Source organism: Oryzias melastigma, unplaced genomic scaffold (assembly GCF_002922805.2).
Source record: "Oryzias melastigma strain HK-1 unplaced genomic scaffold, ASM292280v2 sc00351, whole genome shotgun sequence".
In the NCBI taxonomy this organism is placed as follows: Eukaryota; Metazoa; Chordata; class Actinopteri; order Beloniformes; family Adrianichthyidae; genus Oryzias; species Oryzias melastigma.
Window position 1 is genome coordinate 71,716 of NW_023416949.1, and position 17,399 is coordinate 89,114.

The 17,399-nt window shown below is 39.0% G+C and overlaps 2 protein-coding genes across 2 annotated transcripts; both read right to left on the reverse strand.

The window, feature by feature from the left end:
• Window positions 1-545: 545 nt before the first annotated feature.
• Window positions 546-11,185, reverse strand: LOC112140558 (sphingosine-1-phosphate phosphatase 1; the record flags this gene model as incomplete). The annotated part of the gene is given in 2 exon segments (XM_024263554.2): window positions 546-636; window positions 10,124-11,185. Coding segments are annotated over 2 exon segments (805 nt in total), but the record flags the coding sequence as incomplete, so codon positions are not given.
• A 2,960-nt stretch (window positions 11,186-14,145) lies between these two features.
• On the reverse strand, window positions 14,146-17,102 carry LOC112140557 (the record flags this gene model as incomplete). The annotated part of the gene is given in 3 exon segments (XM_024263553.1): window positions 14,146-15,178; window positions 15,328-15,445; window positions 17,025-17,102. Coding segments are annotated over 3 exon segments (628 nt in total), but the record flags the coding sequence as incomplete, so codon positions are not given.
• Window positions 17,103-17,399: the final 297 nt, after the last annotated feature.

Here is a 17,399-nt window from a genome sequence, read left to right on the forward strand (position 1 = left end):
ATCGCGTATCGTATCGTGAGGTACCCAGTGATTCCCAGCCCTACTGCATATATCACCAAATTTTATACGAACATACCTCTGACCCCAAAATGCAGGTCTGAACATTCCACCATATCCTGCACAAATCGACTTCTTCCTTTACCAGCTTTGAAAAACTCTTACAACTCTTTCTTTTATGAGCTTAATAAAGCCTGGAACAATCTTCCACAAGACATCGGGACTGTAGCTCCACAAATCCTGTTCAAAAGAAAATGTGTACATCATTTTAAAGACAAATACAGTTGCAACCACTGATGTGGCTTTTAACCCTCCTCATGCTAATTTTCTGTATTATTTTTGAGAGTGGGATTGTTTTCTTTTTTGTCTTGCTGTTTATTATCTCTTGAATTTTATGTTCTGCGGGACAGGAACCTGCTCAAAACTAGTTTTTAACTGAGTCAGGCCCAATTGTTGTAATCCTTTCTTGTTCAAAATTGATTGATTGATTGAGCTCTAAGTGACGATTTAATTCATAGGTTTATTAAATGTCAGAGTGTGCACACTTACCAGCACGGAATGCATTCCCATGTAGATCCGGCTGGAACAGACCAGCAGACACCAGCAGAGAGCCAGGCTGAAGCCCAGAGAGGATGGGTACTGAGGAGAGCAGAGAACAGAGCTTAGAGACGGAGCTGCACGTCTAACACCATCTGCAGCAGAAGAAGTTTTGTTGTGATGGGTACACAAACAGCCCAGCTTCATGTTTTTCATATTGACTGTATAAGAGAACTGGACTGAGAGACCTTTTCTTCCCAGCGTTCCCGACCGGCTCCAAGAAGCCAAAATCCCGTAATATGGAGAACACTTCTCACAGACGGTTGATAATCTTTCATTAACTGACATTTTAGCCTCAGTGAGGGATCGTAGAGGTCCGGCTATACATGAAAGTTCAATATTTTATTTGAAGTCTTTCAACCCTCCACCTCCTGACTTTGAAGCACAAACAAAAAGCTGATTAAAGAGGTTCTCCACCAAAAGTGCACAGAAAAAGTAGGGCTGGGTTGATAGAATTGATTAATCGATTTGAATCAATTTAAGCTGATTAGATCAATAATCGATTCATTAAAATATAAATTGATTTAGCACATAAAGCTAAAGTCTGCAAGCTTGATGCTAACGTTTAATGGAATTTCCCATAGGGCGGCTAATGCTAACGCTCAGTTGACGTAGACAAACAAATTGAATTGAGTGTTGGGCTGCCACAATTAGTTGTCGACTATTAAAATAGTCGCCAACTAATTAATAGTCGATTAGTCGTTACTTTATATTATAAGGAGTCAGAGTGTAGTAAAGTTGAACAAAGTTGTGAGCGTTCAGCACCAAAAAATGTACTTTAGTTATATTTCTATCAGTGAGACCAAAACTTTATCTTTAGTAAAAAATAGTTCCTTGTTTCAGATGCCGACCTCATTAGAGAGACAGGAATATACTTTCCATCAAACTCATTTTGACAGATGACCTTTGACCCTATATACCCTTTATATATAAAAGTGATATTAAGTTGTTACGTCATCTGTCAAAATGAGTTTGATGGATGGCGAGGGTCAAAGGTCACCTGTCAAAATGAGTTTGTTGGAAAGTATATTCCTTACGTATCTCTTATTTGATTTAATCTTGTTTTAGTCACAGAAACTAATGAGGACAGAAGTTGCACGATTCATCAAAAGTTTAATAAACTATCATCTTCATTGTCTTTATTTTTAGTTAGTTTAAAGCTAATCGTGGTTTAGATGTGTTCTTTAAATCTAGTTTGCCCATGACCTGATTAGTTGATTAATCTGAAAAAATAATCAGTGATTAGTTGACTATTAAAATAATCGTTTGTGGCAAAACTAATTAAGTGGATCGAAAGAATAAAAAAAATGTGAATTCGGACTGATCCAGGCTCTGGTGAATCGAATCGTTTCTGGAAATTATTATCTATACCCAGCCCCAATCAAAACAATGCATAAACAAAATATATATCTTCCCCTTTAACACAAAAATAATTAACATCCACTCTAAACCAACAATTTGTTGTTCTATCAGTAAACGTCTTCTAAATAGAACAGTGACAGGAAAACACACCAGAGTGAACACCCATCACTCGCCCAGTTCTATGGAATTTCGCAAAAGCTTAAACAGCTGTTCCAGACTCTGACATGCGTTTGTCTAAAATCTCTGAAGATGACAAACAGGAGCAGCAAATGCACCTCAGTATCAGACATTGAAATCGACCGTGTTGTCTCCATCTCCTCCTGTATCAGACATGTTTTCACAAGTTACCCTTAACTGATCTGTAGCAGCTGGAACAGAGGAGCTGTCTCAGCCAAACCTGGATGGAGAGTCCCAAGAAACAGATTAAATCAAGACTTTGTGTGCAATGTGTAGCTCATTACACCAATGTCTTGAAGTTGAGTCATGGCAGCTGGACTCAAAATCATCTTCCTTAAAGTCACTTGAATGAGTAGTGAAACATTTCAAGACAGAAGATTTTAAGGCTGTATTCAGACTCGACACATTTGGTCCACTTAATGGGCCCTACCATGAAAATTCTACTTTTTGAGGTTATACTGCTCATTCCTCACTACAAAGAACCACAAAGCGGCATTTTGATCTGCTCATGCATTTAAGAGTAATCCTCTAAAAACCTGCACTGTCTGCAGCAGCCCCTCCCATACCCACGAAAACGAGCGGTTGGAAACGTGCTGACATAAGATAGATGCAAACAGCTCCCTCCAGGAAGAGTCTGCTATGACAGCTCTAGGCAGACTCTAGTATGACGTCATGAAGTGGACTGCAGCGCCACGCGGAGCTTCAGGAATCGAGCCGTTTTACTTCCAGGTAGGAAAAAAACTCACGAAATATAACATAAATAATTTGCTTTTTACTGATCCAAAGGTAATATATGATCTTGTATATGAATTAGTTCACTCCGAAAGGCTTAAGAAAATCATGGTAGGGCGCCTTTAAAGTAAACTCTGAATACACCCAACCGGACCCTGATCTCACACCAGAACCGCTCTCTGTCCCGGTATGAAGCCCAATGAGGCAAATTTCCTTTGAGATATTGGGCTATATAAATAAAATTGAATTGAATTGAATTGAATTTTGAGGTGGTCTTGGTTTGTTTCCATTCAGACTGAACTCCGGTTTGCTCTGAGTTTCTTCAGTCTGAATATGCTCCGTGCTCAGAGTGGAACAACTGGACCAAAAAAGCCACGTAGCCAGGCATAATAGTATGTAAACACAGTAGCGGAGCAACAATGAGAAACAGCAACTCATTGAAATGTGAATGAAGGCTCAGTAAAGCAACTGTTAATGTGACACACATTAGTTCTCACAGTGTTTTCCTAACAATCTATCTATCATAAACACTTATCAGTGTACTTTCTTAGCAATCGTCTCAGTAACCGTCTTGCAGCATACTTCCACCGTACTGAAGCAGCAGTAAAAACTGTTGTTCCTGATGTTAATACAGACATCAAGAATTGGTCAGCAAAATATAAAGTTAGAGAAAGTGAACTATCCCAACAAGGATTGCAAAGTGCAGGACTTTAATTATTCTTTCTCCCCGCCCTCATAATTCCTGGCCAATGACTGAAGAGATCTTTGGTCGCATGCTTTTATCTACAAGCTTTGATTCAAAACAGAAAAGTCTGCAGTCTGAATAGAAACCAAATGCAAGGTTCAGGGCTCAATCTGGACCAAGTTAAGCAGACTTCCAGTTGCTAAGACTCAACTTCAAGTCTCACCTGAATGAATGACACCCCTTACCATCATTATACAAAGGTGCATCAAAGTGCAAAATGAGACATGAATTCATCAAGTGCATCAACAGCTTTACAGAAACAACAAAGAGCATCTTTGTTACGAACAAATACTGATAAAACATGATTTGGAGAAAGCCAGAAAAACAGATTTTCTAAAACTAGCTGTAAATTCAATACAAACTACATTTGTTGTTTGTGTGACCCAAATATCAATAACACGCTCCATTGTTAAGATGTGATAAATATTCCTCCACCGATCAGCTTTGTTCTGGTTTGAACAGGCGGGTTAATGAACTCCTAGATCTACACTTCTATACGAGTTCAATGTCTTATCTGGTTTGCAGATTATTCAATGTGATTCTAACAGCTCCCAGCCGAAAGCTAAGCTTGTTTGTTGGCAGAGCAGACAGATTTAGTGAAACAACTGAATGGAGTCAAACAGCAGAGCGGGAAAGCTGGAGGCTGCTATTCTGCAAAGGTCAGAGAGGTTGTCACTCATGACTCAGATTACTCACTTTCAAAGTGAAAAAAGCTGGAAGGACTTTGATGGCTTTGATCTGGTCACATGGTCTACGAAACCTCTGACTCGATCCTGTCAAGTACTTCTTTGTAGCTTCTACTCAAATGAACTTGACACAATGACCTTACAGAAACCAATTGACTGAAATAAAGGAACACACCCAGATTTCAGAGAATTTCTCTTCTGATGGACAAAAACTATTTCCAAAATGAAAACGCTTTGAGTTAACAAATACATGTGAATAGAACAAGTGAAAGATCCATTATATTCAAGATCCATTATTTTAAAACATGTCATCCCGTGGGGATGTACAGAGCAAGCCCAGTATTCTGCAAGTCTTCTGCTTCAAAGGCAGGGATCTGTGGGCGGAGCTTCAATGCATCAAAGTTTCTAAAACTAACAAACACAGAAAAAGTGAAGTGAAAAGGAGCTCTGGTGTCTGAACCTCAGAACCTGCTGACAGACACGTTCACATGAAACCGAGAAAAGGAAATAAAGTCTGTTTGGATTTGATTTCTCATGAAGCTGCGGTGGTAGAGCGAGCTTCAGCTTTATGGAAGAGAGAGACGGTTGACTGACAGGAAAGGAGTAAACAACAAAAAAAAAGAAAATTCTCTGATTTCTTCATAGCAGCTTTTCTTTGAGGAACAAAAACTGAATGTTTGCAGGAATGAGAAAATATCCTCTTTTAGGTGTCTTTAACAGGTTCTTGTTGAATCTTTTTCTTGTTGAAGGACATGTTTTTAATTAAAATGATTATAAATAGATGCAAAAAAGCCCTTTCAAAAGAGCCTGTAGCAGTGAAGTAGGTGCTACAGCACGTGTCAAAGTCAAGGCCCAGGGGCCGGATCCGGCCCTCCGGGTAATTCTATCCGGCCCTCCAAATCAATTCATTTTATTGTTATTAATGGCCCGATTTTATCTTGCTCTTATTTCTAACTTATATAATTTTGACAAAATATATTTTTATGGAGAGTAAAATATTAAAAGTTATTTAAGGTTAAAGTTGATTTATTCAAGAATAATATTCCTGCTTTTTAATTATTCATAATTATGCTAAAAAGCTACAGTTTTAAAAATTGGCATTCTGCTAGCTTTTTGAACTATGTTGGTATTTATTAAGATTTTTTAAGCAATTCTGGGGTTTAGCTAATATTTCAGCTACATGCTAGTAGTTTTAGCTAACCTAATTTTTTTTTAAGGCTAATTTGACATTTAGATAATATTTTAGCTGGTTATCAGCTTCAGAGTTTTTAGCCATCAGCTTCAGCGTTTTTAGTTATCAAATTCTGATCTGGAATCTGGATCAAAACTATACGGATGGATAGCTCTGATGTTGCTCATCATTTTTCGCTAATATTAGTTTGGGATTCTGAGCGGTTGTAAGCTAGCGGGAGAGAATGTAAACAAAGGGATGCTGGGAAATGGAAGCAGGCTTACTCTGTGCCTACAACTCAGAGGTGAATTTCTAATTAACTCTTCTGCTCTGCAGAAACTATGTCCTAGAAAACAACACAGGTTTTTTTTTATTTTAGCTAAAAAACAGGACAATCATAATTAAAACCCTTCCGCTCTCCTTGGTTTGTTTACATTAAAAGTGGGGTAATCTGGATCCCACAAGACAGTGCGCTGAACTTTTTTTTATCATTGATTTTTGAGTTTCACTAATTTCCATGGTAGACATAAAATCCTGTCCACCTTTGTCCACATTTGTCATGGAAGGAATCACATATCAGTATGTGGTTGGAGTCATCTGGACCCCAAAGAGAGGTTAAAAGACGACTGGGGACTGGGACTGAACTGGCGCTTTGGAAATAGATGAAAAGAGAATCAGAGTGGGACTGTAACTAAACTGTCTTCATCCATTTTATATACCAGATTAAAAGAGTGAGGAGAAAATGAATTAAAGTCTGTATACAAACAGGAAGTCTGTGGTTCTTCCCCTGCAGGTCAACTTCCAGAGATAAACGTATCTTCTGAACGCTCATTAAAACATTTTACTGCCCAGATTCCACCTTTGCCATAAAAGCGCGCTGCAGTTCCAGGAACATGCTGCTTACAATGGAGACCTGGGTGTGTGCTGTTGTCCTGATAAACACTCATTCTCTCCGGCAGGAAAAGCCGCGGCGTTCCCACCTACTGTTCCTGCTCCGAGAAGGAAGTGTCTCACAAAGACTCTTTACCTCATTGTTCTCTGTTCAGCAGAACGGCATTGCTGACCCCCCCACACCACCTTCATCATGTACTGCTGCTCTTCTTCATCAGCTTCACTTTTGAAGTCCACATTTGCTACAGTGTGGTATTTCCAAACGTTCCCACTTTGCTTTAAAGGGTCATACCATGAATTTTTAAGCCTTTCAGAATTAACTAAATCCAAATGGTCATACATTACCATGGGAACACTAAAAAAACCAAATCCCTACCTCCTTTTACTTTCTTTAACAAAAACTATTTATTTAAATATCTCCTTTAAGAGTTAACCTGAATTCAAAGTACAACTAAATACAAGCTGTAAAAATGTTTTTAAATCAATGTGGCGGGGTTTTGTGAGCCAGCTTGAGCGTCTCGTGAAGAGAAACATTTCTTCCACTCGACAGAGACGCTGTTTCAGCGTGTAGTTTGTCGCTCTAAGTCTGAAGTCAGAAAACCAAACTAGTTCCATAGAGCTGGAGAAAAAGTTGCTTTTTGGGGAACAAGCTCCTCATCGCTATTTGCCATGTTAACATCTGCGTGTAGCGTGAAGGCTGACTTTACTCCAAACAGAAGGCCAAGAGAGCACAGGGTGCTGGGAAAATAAAATCCACATTTAACCTTAAATAAAAAGTCTTCTTGAACAGCAAATTAATTACTAAAATTGATTTATCACCTAGATCAGAGGTCTGCAACCTGCAGCTTCAGAGACACATGTGGCTCTTTTATCTCTCCATGGTGGCTCTCTGGATGAAGAAAAATAAAATAATAGTCATTTTTTAAAGTAAAGATGACTTAATTAGCATTTATTGTGTGAATGTTTAGTAATCATTGATGATGATTCTTCTGCTCCTTTCCGTACATTTTTCAGCACGTAAAAACACTTTCACACTTTCAGTGATTTCTTGGTATCAAACGTTCAACTCGTTCAGGACATTACTGCTTATATTTTTGGTATTAACTGTATAGTTTCAGTTTGTGGTTTTTTTTGAAAAGCGGCTGGGTGGCTCAGTGGGCTAGGTGAAGGGCTGGCACGCAGGAGCCCTGGGTTCGATTCCAGGGTTGTCCACTGATCTCCACCCAGATTGGGTCTCTAGGCAAGACCCTTGACGCTGCTGCCTAACTGGGTCCCTGTGCCCCTCAAGTACAGGGTTGTGTCAGGAAGGGCATCCGGCGTAAAAACTCTGCCAAATCACTGATGCGAAACAGTGGGTGCTGTTACGCTGTGGCGACCCCGAAAGGGATAAGCCGAAAGTGAACTACTACTGTATAGTTTTTGAAATATAAAACAAAATATGTCCATAGGAAAGGAATGAGAAAGTCTTCAAATTTCAACATTTTAAGTAGATTAGCAACAAGCTAATCTTTAAATATATTTAAAGAATAATTAAATAAATATATTCATGGGCGGTGTTTTACTCTTTTAAAATAATTTTCAAAAAGATTTGGAGTTAAGCTAATATTGTAGCAACATGCTAACGTTTTTGACTAATTTAGTTAAATGAGGAATTTTAGGCTATTTAGGAGTTTAACTAGTAATTAAGCAATGAGCTAGCTTTTTTGGCTAATTTGGCATCTACTAAGGTAAAAGGTAAAGATGTAAAAGATGCTAGTTTCTTCTTATATTTTTGCCAAAAAATAGACATAATTCATATTCATAAAAAAAGGTCATGAATGCAAATTCAAATTTCTTAAAGGCTAAAGTAAGACTATGCAGCCCCTTGTAAGTTTTGATCAGTAGAAAACCGTTAACGGTTGCCGACCTCTGGCCTAGCTGAAGCCACTGCTGCAAACAAAAAAGATCCAAATAGAAACAAAACAAACATTGGGGGCAGAGGGCACAGACAGGACCGACCACCCCCCCCCACACACACACACACACACAAACCGATGACACCTACACCACCCAAACAAGATCCTAACCACACAGAGAAAACTAAACAGAAAGAAGTGAAGGAAAAAAATCGCACAAACAGACACATAAACTATAATTAAGGGTTTCGTCAGGTCCCAACAACCTGTATTTTTTCTCTGTCACCTGCCTTAACACCTGGTTCAGCTCATCATCCAGATCCTGACAGTGATAAGAGGCAGGAGAGTCTCAGCTGAGAAACATCCAGGGTGGCTGGACCTGGAGACTACAAACAACCCACTAACACACACAAGGCTGTGACTCGTCTCACAACTTCTCAAAGACCTGAAAACATTTGGGCTCCTCGACTCTGTTCTCAGAGCCATCCCAGTCAAAATAGGCAGCTCACAGATGATGCTGGAGCCTGTTCACATAGAACATGTGTCAAAGTCAAGGACCGGATCCGGCCCTCCAGATCATTTTGTTTTATTGTTATTAACGACCCGATGTTATCTTGCACTCATTTCTTACTTGTATAAGTTTGACAAAATATGTTCTTATGGAGAGTAAAATATTGAAAGTTATTTGAGATTTAAGTTGATTTATTCAGTAATAATATTCCTGCATTTTTATTATTCAAAATTATATTAAAAATTTACGGTTTAAAGTTTTAAAAATTGGTATTCTGCTAGCTTTTTGGACTGTTTTAGCATTTACTAAGATTTTTTAGGGTACTTTAGAGTTCAGCTAATATTTCAGCTACATGCTAGCTGTTTAGGCTAATTCAGACTTTTTAAAAAGTTTTTAGGCTGTTTTGGAACTACACTAATATTTACACGCTAGCTGTTTTGGCTAATTTAGGCTTTTTTCAGTTGTTAGGCACTTTGAAGTTTAGGTATTTTTTCAGTTCCATGCTGGCTGTTTTGGCTCATCTAAGTTTTTTTTTTTTTCTAGTCTAATTTGACATTTAGCTAATATTTTAGTTGGCTACCAGCTTCACCGTTTTCAGCTATAAGCTTCTGCGTTTTTAGCTACTAATTTCAGCATCTTCAGCTGTCATCACCAGCCAAATTCAGCTTCACTCTGTAATTATCGCAGGTAATGATTTATACCTAGCTTATAATTACATTAAAAAGTTACTTTAAAAAAAATGAAGTTCAATAAATGTTTATCCTGTTCGTCCTGTGACCTAAGGTGTGTTCTGGATTTTGGCCCCTGGTGGGATTGATTTTGACACCCCAGATTTAGAACATGCAGACACCTGAATGAAGACCTGCAGGAAGGTTAGACTTCCCTAGACTCTGCTACTGAATAATCAAATGTTCATCCTTTAACATATTTTAGTTTATAAATGAACCAAATGAAGACAAAACAAAACTATCTTCTTTGTATCTCCATCTCTGCTAAAGAGCTGAACAGAACCAGAACCTCACAGAACACTGAATAATCCATAAACACAAGACCAAAGCAGTTCTTAACCTTTAGAAAAAAATAGAGGTTAAGATCTTCTGTTGTCATCAAAGTCAGACTGGACCTGAAGATCTCCTGAACAGAATCACTTTCAATCCTTCCAATGTTCCTAAACACCAGAACCCGTCTCCATGCACTGAAACTGTTTAAACAAACTAAAGACCAGGAACAAACCAGCAAACTAAAGATTATTTTAAAACATGGCCTCGTGTTCCTCAGAGGTTCTTTGCCAATCCGGATCAGAGCAGCTACAGAGTGCAGCTCGGCTCCGTGCAGTGGTTCTGGTCCATTGCTGCTTACCTCCCAGCGGCCGTCCGTCATGAAGAAGAGGGAGAAGGGGATGGCCGTGCCCGACATGGCGTGCGTGGACGGCATGCTGTACTCGGAGTTGTAGAACATCTCCACCTTGACCACAGGAGGAGAAGCGGGCCGGGACCAGCGGAGCAGGTCCTTGGTGCACTGACCCAGGTACATGACCCAGACCCAGACCATGACGAGCCTCCGGCCAACGAGCACGTCGATGTTCCACATGATGAAGGGGAAGAAGATGATGTAGAAGAGCTCGTTGCCCAGCTCGGTTCCCAACGTGAACAGGTAGAACAGGAACCGGTTTTCGATCACGAACTCCTGCCCGACGTCGCCCGTCAGAGAGTTTTTGCGCAGCGGCTTCACCGTGCTGCCGCGCGGGGGGTACTGGACATGTCCGCTGGTACCGGTCCCGGTGGACTCTCCGTGTGTAGCTGACGCCGGAACCGGTGCCCCGTTCTGGGCCAGACGTGTATGCTCCGCGTCCGTCCTCTGAGCCCCCGCCGCAGGCTTCGCCTCGCCTGCATTTTCGCTCCGGTTTCCCCGGGAGCCGTGACGAAGGCAAGCCCCGTTCTGGTGCGCCTGGGTCGGCTCCGGCGTGTTACAGCTGCCGGTGGTGAAAATCCCCCGAACCCCGCAGAGGTGCTGGAACCGGGCCACCAGGTGCGGGTCTTGGAGATAGTCAAAGAGTTCCCGAACCTTCTCCATGCCCGTTCGGGTTAGAAGACTGCCTCCGTCAGAACCAGAACAACTCTCACTTTTTGCTAGCTCCTCGGCTAACGTTAGCTGAAGAGCCGCTGCATGTGAGCGGAGGCGCAGAGCCGAACCAGAACCGTTCCCGGGCCAGACCGACGCTCGAGGTCTGGTTTAAAAGAAAATAAACGTTAAACCCCCCCCCCGAACGGAACCGGTTCTGTTTGACAGCGGTCCGTCCACGCTGCGGTCCCGCTACCCGCAACTACTAGAATGACCCTTTCACGGTCCCAGCGTACAGCGTGCTCCCTGTCGCCTTCAGGTACTGTCGGAAATGTAAACATTTTCCCTTCTAGTTTCAACAACTTTCTTTTTCGATATTACCATTGAGTTTACCTGGAGACTGTAAGTGTATGCATTTGTTTATAACACGTTTCTTACAGTTAAATAGTTTGTCATTAAATACTTCCGGATCAAACACATTGATCAGAAAGTTGCTGTGTGACTAAAATGCAGCTTGTAGACTTCTTTCAACTTTATTTATTCATATACAAACCAAGTTAGGGTGTATGGAGGACTATAAGAGCCAAAATGAAATAAATATATACACAATTAAATTATTAAACAAATGTGTCATTAATTATTTAAAATTGACATTAAATAATTAAAAGTGGAAATCTATAAATAAATGTGAAATATGTGGCATTCAAATATTAAAATATCAATTAAAAAGCACATTTAAATATTTAATGACATTTTTTTATTATCTCATGGTCCAGTATGGGCTTACAGAGACAAATTGAAATAAACATATTTAATATTTATTAAATAAACGTGTCATTAATTAAAATTGGCATTAAATAAATAAAAGTGTCATTAAATGTAACAATATCTAATAAAAAATTCTATTTTAAATTATTTAAGACACATTTATTTATTTTGCGATTTAATGAAAGATTTCATAATTTAATGAAAGATTTCATGGTCCAGAGTGGGTACATCATTTTATTACTTTAACTGTCATGTTCACCCATCAAACTCACATCGTGTGGGCGGGGCTAACACGGATCCTAGAAGCTACACTTCTATCTCTTGAAACTCTGGGTCGCTTGGTCCGAGCTCCTTGTCATTCCATAGAGAACATCAGGTAACGAAAAAGATGGAATATTAAAAATTTTGCGTGACAACTAGTTATGAATATCAGAAAATAATAGTTTTATGTGTTTGCATCTATAGAGAAACTCAGGGGGCCAAAATCCAAAACACACCTTAGGTCGCGGGCCGAACAGGATAAACATTCATTAAACTCTAAAACAAAATTTTTAAAACGTTTAAAACCATAATTTTTTTTACATAATTAGGAACTAGATATATAGCACTACCTGTGATAATGCTAGTGTGAATGTTGTAAGCTGAATTTGACTAGTGCTGATAGCTGAAAAACGCCGAAGCTAAAAGCCAGCTAAAATATTGGCTAAATGCCAAATTAGCCTAAAAAAAACAAAAAAAGAAAGAAAAAACTTAGGTTAGCCAAAACAGCTAGCATGTAGCTGAAAAAATTGCTAGATTTCAAAATAGCCTAAAAAAAAAAAAAAAACATAAAAATAAAAAAATTGCCAAAACAGCTAGCATGTAGCTAAAATATTAGCTAAACTCCAAAATAGCCTAAAAATATCTTAGTAAATGCCAAAATAATACAAAAATCTAGCAAAATGCCAATTTTTTAAACTTTAAAACCGTAATTTTTAAACATAAATATGAATAAGAAAAATGTAGGTATATTACTCCAGAATAAAAAAACTTAAACCTTAAATAAAATTTAAATATTTTACTCTCCACAAAAATAAATGTTGTCAAAATGATCCAAGTTAGAAATGAGTGCAAGATAACATCGGGCCATCAATAACAATAAAATAGAATGATCTATAGGTCCGGATCCGGCCTCTAGGGCTTTGAATTTGACACGTGCTTTTATTTTTGAGTCAATACTAATTACTGATAAAGATGAAGAAATCATCAACAGAAGCTTCTTTAAACATTGTAAAAATAACAAAAGCAATATATTTTTTAATGAAATCTTGATCTAATAATGACAAGGATAAAACTATTTGTCATACATATTTTTGATCCTCTTATTTGCGTTGTACATCCAATCTCGTTTAAATGTTCCAGTGTGAGACGGGACAAGAGCGCTCCAGAACCACAGATGAGCAGCGTCTGCATGAATGTAAGGCTCCTGGTTATAGCCATGAGGATGCTCTGCTGTGGAAACCGAGACCCCTCCCAAAAAACATGTCATTTTGTCATTAACAAAGACAAACCCAGGGTCTTTAAGTTCTCATTAGACGATTTTATTTTGAAAAACAGAGCTGGTGATGAAGCTGCAGACAAACACAAACCGTCGTCACATCACACACTTCATTTGAGGACAAACAGTTCAGCGATCCTTTTTCAAAATAGCATCTGAAAAATTGTATATTCGTCAAAATATAGAATCTTAATTTAAAATATGAAGCTCTTCTTTTTCAGCTGCCTTTTTCTGAGAGTTCTGGACAGAAGCAGACAGCAGGTTTATACAGCACATACCCATCAAAGCATCCAGCGGATCAGAAAACCATCCAGAAGGTGGAAAAAAGGCTCACTATATTTTTTGCTCCCAAAGATTTATCTATTCTTGCTGACACAAAAAAGAACTGCGAAGAATTCATTTGTAGCATGTTTTTTCCCCCACAAAAGCAAGAACTCTATGCATGTAAAGAGAAGCAAAGAGAGCTGAATGCAAGGCAGTATGAAGGAGTCCTCCATACAAGTCACATGAAATGACTGAAGTGAAGTCTAACTGTGGAGTGGGGCGGCCACCATTAGTCGACTAATGGTGGCGGTGACTGATAGTTGACGGCTAATTTAAAAGTCGATTAGTCGTTACTTTATGGAGTCAGAGTGTAGTAAAGTGGATCAAAGTTCAGCACCAAAAAACGCACTTTTGGTATATTTGAGTCATTGAGACCAAACGTTTTATCTTTAGTGAAAAATAGTTCCTTGTTTCAGATGCTGACCTCATTAGAGAGATCAGGAATATACTTTCTATCAAACTTATGTTGACAGGTGACCTTTGACCCTATACACCCTTTATATATAAAATTGATATTAAATTGTTACTTCATCTTGAGGGGCGGGGCACCTGTCAAAATGAGTTTGATGGAAAGTATATTTCTGATCTCTCTCATTTGATTTAATCTTGTTTTAATCCCAGAAACTAATGAAGGACAGAAACTGTACAATTCATTAAAAGTTTAATAAACTATCATCTTAATTGTCTTTATTTTTAGTTAGTTTAAGCTAATATTGGTTAAGATGTGTGCTTAACATCCACTTTGCACATGACCCGATTAGTCGACTAATCAGTAAAAATAATCAATGATTATTCAACTATTAAAATAATCGTTTATAGCAGTACTAATTAAGTCGAGTTTTGAGAATTTTCCTTTCTCCAGAAATAATCTGATTATATATGAGAGCAAAACAATTATGCACCTTTTGAATGATTTTATCATGAATGACGTGGGAGCTTTCATTTCTTAAATACAATTCTTTAGCCACGTTTTAATGAAACTTTAACAAATATTAGACTAATGTCTAATGACAATTGTTTTTCTAATGACAAACAATAACAACAAAACCACAAGAGAATGACAGAGAAGCTTCAAAAAGCGGAGCTGGACCTCAGCTCAATGCCCCGTTGATCCTGCGGCTCATCGAGTTCCTCGGGCTCTCAAGTGCTCCCTGTCAGAGAAGAGAGGAGGTGTCACCCTGAAGGAGGCGGAGCTTGCAACCTCCAGTGAAGCTGGTCACATTTTCAGGCTGCCTCTGACATGCAACCAGGTGTGAACGGACTCTGGGACCACTGGAAACGCTTGGGTCAGGTCAGCCGTGGTCGTCCACGTTGCACAGCAGCACCTGGTGTGGACGGAGGCCTGAGCAGGTCTGGAAGCCGTACAGGCAGCCTGCGGGGGCGTAGCAGGGCACCAGCTTGTAGCTCTGCAGCTCCTCCAGGCCACACGGCTGGGGGCAGCAGTCTGTCACCAGAACCTTCACTCTCTTCCTGTCAGGGTGCACCAACCAGTCCCGGCCCTTTGCCCCACCAACCATCACCTTTTCCTCTTCTTCTTCCTCTACCTCACCCTCTGCCTCCTCTTCCTCCTCTGCTTCCAGCTTCTCCTCTTCATGGTGGATCTTCCTCAGCAGGTTGTTAATGAGGACGGAGCGCCTCAGATAAACCTCCGGGTCCTCCAGGAACCTGAGCTTCTCCAGCGACAGTTTCCGGATGCAGCTCCGCTCCTCCTGCAGGATCAGGTGCTGCAGACAGAGACGAGAGCCGAGATTGAGCTTCTCCTCTTTGTTAGCGTTTTTGAAAACTGAACTGAGGTTTGTTTGCATATCTTTGCATCAACTCCAGAAGAAATCACTGAAAATGGAGAAGAAGTGCATTGAAGAAAAACGTTTACTTTTTGAAAATATCCTCGTAGGCCTCCGTGCAAATCCTCCTCCTCCGCATATTTCCTCTTAAAATACGCAACTTTCGACGTTGTTGAATGGTATGTTTCCTCTGTTGGGAAACGGATTCTGAGGCAACAGAAACACAAGTGAGACATGCAAGTTTAAAATCAAGAAAATGCACAAAGAAACTTTTGTTTCACAATATAGAGATTAGGGGACTTGATGATATAAAAATGCTTTCTGATGATTATCAACAAGCAATTCATTCTTTGTTACTTGGTAGCAATTCTGCATTTGGACAGAAAAAGCATTAAAAGCTTTTAATAAATATTCATTGCTCTGGTTAAGGCATCTATGTAAAAAAATTATGTAAATCATAATACATCTGCTTCCTCGTGTGTGTGCATGTGTATAAGATAATTGAATTCATATTCAAGTATTTTTAAACGCGGGCCGAACAGGATAAACATTTATTAAACACTCTTAAACTGCATTTTAAAACTTTAAAACTGTAACATTTTAACATAATTATGAAGGCATGATTGTTTAGTGATTGTTTTTAGTTTGTTTAGGTTGTTTAGAACATTGTTCTGCTTCTCCTGGAGTGCGTTTCAGTTTGGCCACTAGTTGGCGATTGCCACCTCATTCCAGAATAAGAAGAAAGTCTGACCAAAAAACAAAACGATGTCTTAGACCACAATTAGTTACTTTAAAAATATTTCCTTGAACGAGTTTGGAAAATTCTTGTCTGTGAGTTTATTAAGATGTTCATTTAGTCAGCAATGTGTGTTTAGGTCAACCGAGTGTTAGCATTAGCTGTCCTATTGGAAATCCTTTTAAACGTTAGCATCAAGGTGATTTTATCAACCAAGCCCTACCCAAAACCTCTGACATCCACATCAGAACCTTTGACAGTATGTGATCATGACTGAGTGACAGATTTAGGTGAACAGAAGCAGGTTTTTTGTTTTTAAAACTAAACATTACCGACACTGTTTTTCTGCCTTTAATCCCTCTCATGTAGCAGCATTTTTAAATGTGTGGTAAGATTAGAAAAAGAAAAACAGCTTCTTGTGGTATATTGTCCTGACAGTAGGTGGTGCTCTATCCCTCAATCTCTTATTTTCTTTGCTGAGTCTACAATGAAAAATCCAAACCTGCAAGGCTTTCATTTGAATTCATACTTTTTGTTTTTTATAAATGAAAAAATATTTTTCTACAGATTGAAATGATCGTTTAGTGGTTTAGTTTAAATATTAATGTTTGCGGGATTTTCTTCCTGCATAGCTTTCTATGGTTGATGAGGGCTCACGAGGAGCTCCAGGAGGCTCTGGTTTCAGATAGACAGTTGAAATCCTGATGCTGACAGTCTAACATGGCAGCCTGGTTAGCAGCTTTCAGTTTCTGACACAAGTGGGATTTGTAGATGAAGTCATTTCATTTTACCACTGATTTCAAAACTCGTATTTTTATATAATGAAAAGAAATCCCAAAAATTTGACTTAAGTAAAAACAATAAAAACAGCAAAAAAAAAAAAACACTTTTTAGTTATTTTATTTTAAAAATATTTAGAAAAGGTCTTTATTTAGTGAATATGATTTACTGACTTTTCAAAGTGAAATTAATCTTTCTGCTTAAAACTCGTTTCTAAAGCAGATGTTTTACTTTTGACTTGACGCTGTCAGGTAGACAGTGTCCTGTTACCTGCTCTCGATGACCTTGAATCTGTGGCCTGGGGTTACGTCTGAGTCGGTGTGACCTTCTTCATCCTCCTTCAGACTCCTGCAGGGAAACCAAATGGACCAGGAAGGATGAGAGAATGTCTAAAACCAAACTGAGGACTTGAACACACCATTGAGAAAGGATCCAAACGAGGAATCAAATGGGCCGACAGAGAGCATCACTTAACACCGGAGCTCCAGTGTTTATGTTCTTTGGTTTACTGTAACACAATCAACATAATTCCAGTAGATTCTGAAGGAAAAAAAGCAGCTCAACGAGAGTAAAATATTGAAAGTTATTTAAGGTTAAAGTTGATTTATTCTGGAATAATATTCCTGCCTTTTATATTATCCATGA